The sequence below is a fragment of the Macaca thibetana genome, chromosome 6, assembly GCF_024542745.1.
Source record: "Macaca thibetana thibetana isolate TM-01 chromosome 6, ASM2454274v1, whole genome shotgun sequence".
NCBI classification, from domain to species: domain Eukaryota; kingdom Metazoa; phylum Chordata; class Mammalia; order Primates; family Cercopithecidae; genus Macaca; species Macaca thibetana.
Genome location: NC_065583.1, coordinates 24,627,365 through 24,639,497, shown reverse-complemented (window position 1 = coordinate 24,639,497; position 12,133 = coordinate 24,627,365). Strand labels below are relative to the sequence as shown.

The window sequence follows — 12,133 nt, the reverse complement described above, 5'->3', positions numbered from 1 at the left end:
GTGAATTAAACTCACTTTATTTCCCCATGGAGGAAATTAAAACCCATGATTTGAAACCTTTGGAAAACACAGGAAATGCAACATTTGGAAGTATAATATAGAAACAAGAGATTATCATGTAATGCTTCCAAATGAAGTATCACATTGGATTTGCTGATTTTTAAGACAGATTTCCCTCTTCTGCACAGCTCTGATGGCCAAGATAGAAGTTCATTTGCTATGTTTCCAGTGACTATTCTCTCTGATGGATACAGGATTTATGGGGTCTAAAGAGAACATACAATTCTAAAGTGTTCATGTTTGACAGAGAACTCTACAATGATCAGAAGGATTGATTGAGCCTGTTTTAGCACAAAAAATTAGGACTACATTAATGATAAGGCTGACTATAGACAGTTTGGAACGAGAGAGTTACTCTACCCAGTGTCACTGACGTGTTGGAATGCCAGATGAAACTGAAACAGAAAAATTGTCTTGGAGTCTAAAAGACGTCTGATATGTTCAGTCTTCTGCAGTCATGGGCGTAAACTCTCAAAGAGCACCACTGGGTCTTGGTTCATGGCATAAAGATTATTCTCAATGTAGATATTGTCTTCTGCGTGGACTTCCTTTTTAACTGCATTTTGCAAAGTTTTAATTTGATGGCTGCTAAATGAAACACTGTAGAAAGAGTTGTTGAAGAATAACATGAGTAAGAAAAAAAAAAAGGCAGACCACTTCTCACATATGAGCTGCACTTTTGTTTATGATCAGGCAATATCAGGTATTCGAGACTATAGGAGCCCGGTTCACACAAAGAATAAAATAAATAGTGCTTTTCTAGAGTTGTAAAAAGTGGGGCTCTTATTATTAAGTTGAAGAAAAGTCTGTTTAATAAGCAGCTAGACAGACAACCTAAGAAGTATTGAAAAACTCAGACTGGTCTCTTTGCAACTCACATAATAGAATACAAAAATGGAAAATCTAAAAATACAGAGCTGTGACATCAAACTAAGTGGCTGAATCAAGATGCACATTTTCAAATGTGGCTAAGAATTGGGTGACTGGTGTTTTTCCAACTGTGGCTTGTGATCCTTTAGAGAGGGTTTTTAAATCTATTTAGCAATCTACATCCTACATTCAAGATAAAAACAGAATAGAGAAACATTGCATATAGTTAAATTGTACTGTTTCACAAGTGTACACTGGATCATAGTGTTAAAAATCTTCCTGTGCTGGGTGCAGTAGCTCATGCCTCTAATCCCAGCACTTTGGGAGGCCATGGCAGGAGGATCCCTTGAGGCCAGGAGCTTGAGGCCAGCGTGAGCAACATAGCGAGGCCCCATCTCTACGAAAATTTTTTTTAATTAGCCAGATGTGGTGGCTTGTGCCTATAATCCTGGCTACTCGGGAGGCTGAGACAGGAGAATCACTTAAACCTGGGAGGTGGAGGTTGCAGTGAGCCGATATCACACCACTGCACTCCAGCCTGGGCAACAGAATGAGACTCTGTCTCAAAAAAAGAAATCAGTAGAAAGAGTAGAAATACAAGTGAGGGATGAAGGTGGACTTAATTTTAACTTATGTGTAGCGTTTGATGTAACTGCTTATTTTTATATAATATATTTGTATATAGTGACTATTTGTTAACAAAGCCTGCCCCCAAAGTATGGACCTTGTCTTCATTCAGCTGCAGATGAAACACATGTTCACACATTTAAAGAACCATGAAAAACAAAGCTCCACTGTGGTCCCTCAACAGGTCAGTCATCCATGTGTGAAGACACTTAGTTTAAGTGTCAATGAGCTCAAATGACTCAGTGTGATAGAACTGCCAAGAAGATAATGTTATGAGGAAATGTTCATAATTTGTTAGTGTGGTTTTTTTTTTTTTTTTTTTTTTTTTATACTTTACACATTTCTCTGTCATTCCAGAAATATTTATGAGCACGGATTCCTGAGATTGAGTCCTTCATATGCTATGTGATGTGACCTTAGATGTCACTCAACATTTCTGAAACTGTTTTCCAATCTGTAAAATGAGAATAGTGCCTCTCTCACAGTTTATTGCTGTAAAGGGCTTGATTGCAATAACAAAAGTCGATGTATATTAAGCACTTACAATATGCTGGTCACTGTTCAGACAGGTTCTGTGGATTGGCTTGGGTAATTAACTCAGACTCAGGAAAGTCTGTGTACAAGCATCCAGTGAAGGAGACCTAGGCTTAATAGATGGAAGCCTAAGTAAGAGGGATGGGATTCTGAATTAAAGAAAGTCCTTGCTTAAAACTCAACCTGTATCAAATGAAGCAGGCTGGATGGCTTTAGAACTAGGTAGTTGTCTCCTACCATTACAGGCAATGGGGCAGATGGCCTCGGGGCATAGATGCAGTAAAGGGTATTTAAATTGCAACTGGCACCGGGCGCAGTGGCTCACGCCTGTAATCCCAGCACTTTGGGAGGCCAAGGTAAGCAGGTCACCTGGGGTGAGGAGTTCGAGACCAGCCTGACTAACATGGCAAAACCCCATCTCTACTAAAAATACAAAAATTAGCCGGGCATGGTGGCAGGTGCCTGTGATCCCAGCTACTCAGCAGGCTAAGGCTGGAGAATTGCTTAAATTCAAGAGGTGGAGGTTGCAGATCGCACCATTGCACTCCAGCCTGGGCGTCTCAAAAAAAAAAAAAAAAAAAAGCAACTTGGCAGCAGGATAGACTGAAAGGTCTTTAAAAGCAAATTCAAGAGCCTGCAAGGCTAGACAGCTAATATAGATCAGTGGAGCAGGCTGGGTAGGGAGCAGCAGGGAATGACGGAAGCTGTAGAAAACTGGAGGCACTTGCCCTACCTCAGTACCTTTGCACTCACTGCTCCTGCAGCCAGGAGTTATCTTCCTCCAAATTAGCTGCTTTCCTGTTGCTCAAACAGACCCTCATCCTGTTCTATAGTCCCCATGCTGTTTATCTGTAAGGACGTAAAAGAACCATGCTTATTTGCTTACATGGTTTTTGTCTGTTTCATTGATCTCTTTGGAATATAATAGTCAATAAATACTCAGTAAGACAAAGCATTGAATATGGTGAAACCCCATCTCTATTAAAAATAAGAAAAAATGGCTCGGTGCAGTGGCTCATGCCTGTAATCCCAGCACTTTGGGAGGCCGAGGCAGGCAGATCACCAGAGGTCAGGAGTTTGAAACCAGCCTGACCAACATGGAGAAACCCCATCTCTACTAAAAATACAAAATTAGCCGGGTGTGGTGGTACATGCCTGTAATCCCAGCTACTCGGGAGACTGAGGCAGGAGAATCACTTGAACCCGGGAGGCAGAGGTTGTGGTGAGCCAAGATGGTGCCATTGCACTCCAGCCTGGGCAACAAGACTGAAACTTGGTCTCAAAAAAAAAAAAAAAAAAAAAAAAAAGACAAAGCATTAAACAAAATAAAAGAGCAAACTAAAGCAACAACTCATTCAATGTTTGGTCCCGTCGAGCAAATCTTGCAATTTAGTTATCTTGCCCTATGGGGTTAGCTTAGGACTGAGATGCTCCCGCTGTACCAGCTCTGTCACAACTCCAGGGAAATACACAAAGCTACAAATATCACTGGAAGGTGTAAATAATAGAATTGCTCATTAAAGGAGACCATCAGGATCCAAGGTATATGATGGAGAGTTTAGGAGAGAGACAGAAATCTGTTTTTATTTTACCAGAGTAGGAACCTCAAAAGTTTTAACAGAAATACTTTCAAGCTTACCTTAGTTGTTGAATCTCCTTTTTGAAGAAATACTCTAAATTACAGGGGTGGGGAGAGAGGAGTTGAAGAGAAAATTAAACATCTCAGCAAGAGTTTATAATATTTTTTCAATCAAGTGTATTATTTCTGTTATTACTTGGATTTTTCTCTGGTACCTTGAGGTATCTCCTTCCCATGTCCCTTTTGATTCCATAGGACCCAAACAAGCCATTTACTGTACAGTATCTCAATTTCATTAATGCTTTGGTGTATTCATCCACATATCCTCCCTAACTTTAATGCAATTCTTAAATTATCTTTCATTTTTAAAAAATGAGTAAGTCCAAGATCCTTCTGATGGGCTGCTGAACAACAGGCATCAACCAAGATTTGTTTCAGATGAACTGGGTCACAAGGCCATATACTTTAAAAGTCACCTCTATCGAAGGATACCTTTGCAAGAGTTTGTACTACCAATCATCTCTCTCCTAACGAAGGAAATAATGAGTTATTTTTGCTTAAGGAGGAAAGCATATTTTAAGGTCATTAGGGTTCAGAATACAAAACCCTCAAACAGGCTTCTTTGGACTTCAAAGTGAGAGTACCTGGGGAGGAGCATATGCAGGGAAGGGCTTTCTCTGAAGCTCCCCTATCTAGCTAAAGGCCAGATCCTCCAGAAGATACTCTGTTGTTGTGAATCCTTTCCCCAGATACCTCATCAATGGTGGCAGGGTTGGGGGGGATGGGGGCGGGGAATTGATGCACATCACAGGGAGAAGACTAGAGCTGACAACACATCCAGAGTCCAGAGGAATTTGTCCCGCCCTATAGTCTGTTCTTTGGGCCCATTCATCTCCCCTAAAAATCATTTACTCTTCCTCTAAAATTGCCCACATCCATCACTTTTCTCTCCCCTAAGAAAAGAGTATTTAAGGCCGGGTGCAGTGGCTTATGCCTGTAATCCCAGCACTTTGGGAGGTGAAGGCAGGCGGATCACGATGTCAGGAGTTCAAGCCCAGCCTGACCAACATGGTGAAACCCCATCTCTACTAAAAATACAAAAATTATCCGGGTGTAGGGGCATGCGCCAGTAAACCCAGGTACTCAGGAGGCTGAGGCAGGAGAATTGCTTGAACCTGGGAGGCAGAGACTGCAGTGAGCTTGAAGGGAGCCAGCCCCTCCACACCTGTGGGTATTTCTCATCAGGTGGGATGAGAGACTGAGAAAAGAAATAAGACACAAAGTATGGAGAAAGAACAGTGGGCCCAGGGGACCGGCGCTCAGCATATGGAGGACACACGCTGGCACTGGTCTCTGAGTTCTCTCAGAATTTATTGATCACTATCTCTACTATCTCAGTGAGGGGGATGTGGCAGGACTATAGGGTAATTGTGGGGAGAGGGTCAGCAGGAAAACATGTGAGCAAAGGTCTCTGTGTCATAAATAAGTTTAAGGAAAAGTGCTGTGCCTTGATGTGCACATAGGCCAGTTTGACTTTACACAAGCATCTCAGTGCAGTAAAGAGCAGTATTGCCACCAGCATGTCTCACCTCCAGCTATAAGGCGGTTTTCTCCTATCTCAGTAAACAGAATGTACGATCGGGTTTTACATCGAGACATTCCATTCCCAGGGACAAGCAGGAGACAGATGCCTTCCTCTTATCTCAAATGCAAAGGCCTTCCTCTTTCACTAATCCTCCTCAGCACAGACCCTTTATGAGTGTCGGACTGGGGGACCGTCAGGTCTTTCCCTTCCCACGAGGCCATATCTCAGACTGTCTCAGTGGGGAGAAACCTTGGACAATACCCAGGCTTTCTTGGGCAGAGGTCCCTGTGGCCTTCCGCATTGCATTGTGTCCCTGGGTACTCGAGACTGGAGAATGGCGATGACTTTTACCAAGAATACTGCCTGCAAACACATGTTTAACAAAGCACATCCTGCACAGCCCTAAATCCATTAAACCTTGAGTCAACGCAGCACATCTTTCTGCGAGCACAGGGTTGGGGTTAGGGTTACAGATTAACAGCATCTCAAGGCAGAAGAATTTTTATTAGTACAGAACAAAACGGAGTTTCTTATGTCTTCTTCTTTCTACATAGACACAGTAACAGTCTGATCTCTCTTTCTTTCCCCCACAGAACTGAGATCACACCACTGCACTCCAGCCTGTGTGACAGGGTGAGAGACTCTGCCTCAAAAAGAAGGAAAGAAAAGGGTATTTAAGCTCCAGTCATCTGGCCCTTTCTTCCATCTCATATTTTGTGTGGCTTCTGTACACATAATAAATACGTATTCCTTTTCTCCTGTTAATCTCCTAATAATCTATTTTTTTCAGCGTACTCAAGTACGTACTCAAGTACTTTCAGAGGGAAAGTTTGAACTTCCCTGAAAGGTATTTTACCCAATTTCTAAATAATCACTTTGACTACCCAAGCTCCAAAATAATTATGTAAAAACTTCCTCAAATTTGTCAAACATACTCTTAATTTTCTGATTGTCCTCTGCCCAGAGCCATGAACTAGATCAGTTATGGCTTCAAATACCACATCTTGCAAAACAGCTAACTAGGGTTCTTTTACCAGAGGCAGGTTATACTGAGACAAACACACACACACAATTAGCAGAAGGGAGACATGAAGACATGAAGTGGTTGCTTTTTGAAAACTTTTGTTTTACTTTTTTAGTCTTTGTCTTGCTATCAGTTTCCCCACCCAATGTCTCATGTGCCTCTTCTGCTAAATGAGTGTTGTAAAATTTTAACAATATCACCCCCACAGTGACAAAAATTAGATCTCGTAGGGCGGAGAGACTAAATCTTATATATCACAATGGTGTGTTGACTTCCAGATCTCAACACTACCCAATAAACTCCTATTTCTTGATACAGTTGGCCCTCGATAGCCACAGGTTTGGCATCCTCAGTTTCAACCACTCACAAATTGAAAATTAAAAAAAATAAAAATAAAAAAATAAAAATAATACACAACAATAATAATACAGATAAAAACAATACAATATAACAACTATTTACCTGACATTTACCTTGTTTATTAGGTGTTCTAAGTAATCTAGAAAAGATTTAAAGTATACTGGAGGAAGTGAGTAGGCTATGTGCAAATACTACACCATTTTATAAGGGACTTGAGCATCTGCAGATTTTGGAATCGAGGAGCTCTGGAACCAATCCCCCAATGGTACTGAGGAACATCTGTATTTAATTTTTCTTGGCCTGGCATTGTGACTCATGCCTGTAATCCTAGCACTTTGGGAGGCCGAGGCATGCAGATCACCTGAGGTCAGAGTTTGAGACCAGCCTAGCCAACATGGCAAAACCCCGTCTCTATTAAAAATACAAAAATTCGGCCGGGCGCCGTGACTCACGCCTGTAATCACAGCACTTTGGGAGGCCAATGTGGGTGGATCACGAGGTCAGGAGATTGAGACCATCGTGACTAACACAGTGAAACCCCGTCTCTACTAAAAAATACAAAAAATTAGCCAGGCGTGGTGGCAGGCGCCTGTAGTCCCAACTACTTGGAAGGCAGAGGCAGGAGGTGGAGGTTGCAGTGAGCCAAGATCGTGCCGTTGCACTACAGCCTGTGAGACAAGAAAAACTCTGTCTCAAAAAAATTCTTATAGAATTAAATTTTTTCCATAGGGGAATAATAATTGAAAAATAATAAGTTTTAAAAAAATAGTGGTTTTAAGTGAAAACTCCACTAGAATGTAAGTTCCATGAGATTTATAAAGATTTATGGCAAAAGGATCTTTCTAACTATGATTACAGTTTAAGATTGCTGTGCCCTTGTCATGTGCCAGGAACCATTCTCAGTGCTTTTTCTTCTTGTTCTTTTCCTTTTATTTTAGAGACAATGTCTCACTCTGTTGTCCAGGCTGGTTTTGAACTCCTGGGCTCAAGCAATCCTCCTGCCTCAGCCTCCCAAAATGCTGGGATTACAGACATGAGCCACTGGTCCTGGCTGGTGGTGTTTTTTGTTGTTTTTTTTTTTTTTTTTTTTCATTTTTTTTAACGAGATGGGGTCCCACCATGTTGCCCAGGCTAGTCTTGAACTCCTGGGCTCAACCAATCCTCCTGCCTCACTCAGCCTCCCAAGTAGCTAGGATTACAGGCATACGACCTCCCATTCTTAGTGCTTTGTTGGTCCTAATGCATTTAAACTTCATTTCCCTTCCCCCTTGAGGTAGATGGTATTACCATGTGCCTTTTACAAATGAGGATTTGGGGACAAAGGGAAGTCGTGTGAAATCAAAATCACGTGGCTTATGAAACTAGTGAACCCAGGCAAATTGGCTGTACATCCCTTGCTCTAGTCCCTTAGGAACAATCTTGAAATGACTTACTTTTGGCAATGACGACACCCAAAACAGCAAGAAGCACCAAGACAGAAATACAGACTCCAGCATAGATTCCTTCAGTGGTGTTGACCATCTGTGGACTATGTTCTGGGGACAATTGCTAAGGAAACAACAACAGATCAAAAAAGCATCTTGTCAGAAAGTTATGAAGAGAAAACGTTTCCCAGAATCACTTACCCAGCCGTATTTACCTGTATTGGTGCTTGGGGACTTCTGGAACATAAGGGTAAGACCAAATGATCTGAGTTTATAACCCTATGGTGAAAATCTAGGACAATTTGAAATTCAAAACATATTTTACAATGATGGGGGTGTTTTCTAGCTTGCTTGAGGTCGTATTTACATAGGTGCACACATTTGTCAAAACTAAAACTGTATGCTTAAAATGGGTTTGTATGTAAATTTTTTAATTTACTGTTTTGAAAGTCAATAGGTTATATCCATAAATACATCCTCTTGTGATATTTAAAAGAAAAAATGTTGGGCGTGGTGGCTCATGTCTGTAATCCCAGCACTTTGGGAGCCCAGGCAGGTGGATCACCTGAGGTCAGGTGTTCGAGACCAGCCTGGGCAACATGGTGAAACCCCATCTCTACTAAAAATACAAAAATTAGCTGGGCGTGGTGGTGCATGCCTGTAATCCCAGCTACTTGGGAGGCTGAGGCAGGAAAAATTGCTTGAACCCAGGAGGCAGAGGTTGCAGTGAGCCAAGATTTCGCCACTGCACTCCAGCCTGGGCAACAGAGTGAGACTCCATCTCAAAAAAAAAGAAAAAAGAAAAAGAAAATTTTGTTTATATAAATTGACTTGATGTGATGTTATCTTAATGTGCTCAGTTATTGAATTTTGTCCTTGATTATAGTCCTTACTTGTCTTTTTACCTGTAATTGAAGATTCTGTCTCTATCTATATAAATAGATTTGAGAGTAGGTGCACGCAGACATGGCTATGATTAACAATTCAATGCTATACGATCATGCAGAAATGTAGAATTGTCTAAGTCTTCTGGTGCCTATCACAAGAGATCATTACCTCCTGGAATAGGCCTGAAATGTGCCAGGCGTCATGCTAGTCCCCCTTTCATGGCTTAGTTCTAATCCTAAAGAGAGTCCACCGGGTAGGTATTTTAATAGAAGGAAAGGGGAGAATCTGAGTGAAGGCCAAGTCTTCTCATTTATAAAAGCTTAATCTCTGGAGTTAGAATCCCAGGTCTTGACCAGGCACTGTGGCTCACGCCTGTAATCCCAGCACTTTGGGAGGCCGAGGCAGGTGGATCACAAGGTCAGGAGATCGAGACCATCCTAGCTAACATGGTGAAACCCCGTCTCTACTAAAAATATAAAAAATTAGCTGGGCATGGTGGCGGGCACCTGTAGTCCCAGCTACTTGGGCAGCTGAGGCAGGAGAATGGCGTGAACCTGGGAAGCAGAGCTTGCAGTGAGCCAAGACGGCCACTGTACTCCAGCCTGGGCGACAGAGCGAGACTCCGTCTCAACAACAACAACAAAAAGAATCCCAGGTCCTCTAGTCAGTCACTATGTGCCCATGGACAAGCTGTTTAGCCTCTCTGGACCTATTTCTATATCTAGCAACAGTAGATTCAATAGGGTTCTTTGCAAGGGTACTTTTAGGTACTTCCTGGTAAACACTATGAATATAGTGGAGTAACAGCATTTGAGCCATGCTTGCTAAGAAGTGGCATAGCCAGTGTCTGGGAGTACAAAACTGCGTTGTTATTACTTTACCTATGGGGTGGGAGGGAAATGTAATGTGGGTAGATGGAGAATGGGGTTTCAGGAGGCAGGATTTGCTTTCAGTTTTTAATTACAATACACAAATACTGCATGCTCATTTTAGAATGTACAGCTAAGCATAAAAAAAGAAAACTAAGAAAACCATAACCAGGTCAGGGACAGTGGCTCACACCCATAATCCCAGCACTTTGGGAGGCTAAGGCAGGAAGATAGCCTGAGCCCAGGAGTTTGAGACCAGTTTGGTGAGCCCCTGTCTCCAGAAAAAAATAAAATTAGCCAGGCGTGGTGATGCGTGCCTGTGGTCCCAGCTACTTGGGAGGCTTGGGGTGGGAGGATCACTTGAGCCTGGGAGGATGAGTCTGCATTGAGCTGTGATCGTGCCACTGCACTCCAGCCTGGGCAATGGAGTGAGACTCTGTCTCGAATAAATAAATAAACCATAACTTTAACATCCAGAAATGAGCAGTTTTGCCATTTTGCTTTATATACTTTTCTAGAATTTTATCCTTCTAGGATTTTTTCTTAACAGAAATAATTACTATATTCTATATGAATTAGTATATCATAATTGTATCCTATTTTAAAAGTTGCTTCTTTCATTTAATAATGTGTTATAACCAACATATTATAACATGCTATAACCTATGTCAGTAAATGCACTGCAATGACTACGTTCTTATGCTCTGTCGCCCAGGCTGGAGTGCAGTGGTGCGATCTCGGCTCACTGCCATCTCCACCTCTGGGGTTGAAGTGATTCTCCTGCCTCAGCCTCCCAAGTAGCTGGGATTACAGGCGCCTGCCACCACACCCAGCTAATTTTTCTATTTTTAGTAGAGATGAGGTTTCACCATGTTGGTCAGGCTGGTCTGGAACTCCTGACCTCAGGTGATCCACCTGCCTCAGCCTCCCAAAGTGCTGGAATTACAGGTGTGAGTCACCGTGCCCTGCCAATGACTACATTCTTTATGCCAATACATGGACGTGCTTAACTAAGTAATCTCTTACTATTAAACATTTAGGTTGTTTATAATATTTTCATGATTATAAATATTAACAATGAACATTCTCCTCATACATTTTTATATATTAGTTCAATTTTTTCCTTAAGATAGAGCCCAGGAAGATGACCGACTGGGTCAAAATGTATTCTGCGTGTTCAAGATACCTGGGAGATGACATCTTGACATCTTCAGTCAAGGCACAGAAAGCCCAAGTTTCTGCTACTGCCAACCTTGAACCTGCCTCTCAATTGTTTTCCCTTGCTTCTAAACAGACCTATTCTGTAGGTAACTGAGACCAAGAATAACCCCACTATTCTGAGGGGTTTTTTAAATCCAGCACAAGTCTAGCCATATGTCAACACATTAAACATGTACATCGTGGCAGTTCTGATATTTCGCCAGTATGTCGGATCAGTCAGTGCATGCCATACAAGTTGCTAAATTTTTAAATGTTACTCCTATGTAGTGGCATTCACAATGTCACTAAGGTATATAGCATAAGGTCATTTGGCTCTACACTAAATAGCCCCGCTTTGATCATTTTGAATTTTTTATACAATGACCATGCTGTCATTTCTTACAACTGGCTTTCGGAAAGATTATTCTCGGGCCAGGTGCGGTGGCTCATGCCTGTAATCCCGGCACTTTGGGAGGCCGAGGCAGGCAGATCAATTGAGGTCAGGAGTTTGAGACCAGCCTGGCCAATATGGTGAAACCCCATCTCTACTAAAAATACAAAAATTAGTTGGGTGTGGTGGTGCGTGCCTGTAACCCAAGCTACTTGGGAGGCTGAGGCACAACAATCACTTGAACATGGGAGGTGGAGGTTGCAGTAAGCTGAGACTGAGAAACTGCACTCCAGCTTGGGTGATGAAAGTGAAACCTTGTCTCAAAAAAAAAAAACCTCAGAAGGATTATTCTCATAACCTCAGGCTTTTTTTGTTTGTTGCTTCAAAAAGTTACTTGCACCAATTAAAAGGCAGGTTGTTTCTTACAGGAGCCAAAAGAAAAGATCTCATTAATAAATCTAACTTACATGGATGCAGAAGACATTGATGAGCGTCATAAGACTAGATCCCTTAAATTTTTCTCAAGTTCACTGAGAAAAAAAGTATGGGAACATTTTACAGAATCAAAGTTATTATTTAGAACTTTGTTATCTTAAAATGTCATCCTGGGCCGGGCATGGTGGCTCACGCCTGTAATCCCAGCACTTGTGGGAGGCCGAGGCGGGAGGATCACTTGAGATCAGAAGTTCAAGACCAGCCTGGTCAACATGGCGAAACCTCAT

General features: G+C 42.0%; 1 protein-coding gene across 1 annotated transcript in view; it reads right to left on the bottom strand.

Moving 5' to 3' along the window:
* Positions 1-203: 203 nt before the first annotated feature.
* The window catches only part of HAVCR1 (hepatitis A virus cellular receptor 1), a 30,210-nt gene continuing 18,280 nt past the window's right edge, over positions 204-12,133 (bottom strand). The window contains exons 6-8 of the mRNA XM_050793939.1: positions 8,073-8,187; positions 3,731-3,764; positions 204-660 (exon numbers count right to left, since the gene is read on the bottom strand). Coding sequence (XP_050649896.1) covers positions 516-660; positions 3,731-3,764; positions 8,073-8,187 — 294 coding nt within the window. The 3' untranslated portion in view covers positions 204-515. The remainder of the gene's footprint in view (positions 661-3,730; positions 3,765-8,072; positions 8,188-12,133) is intronic.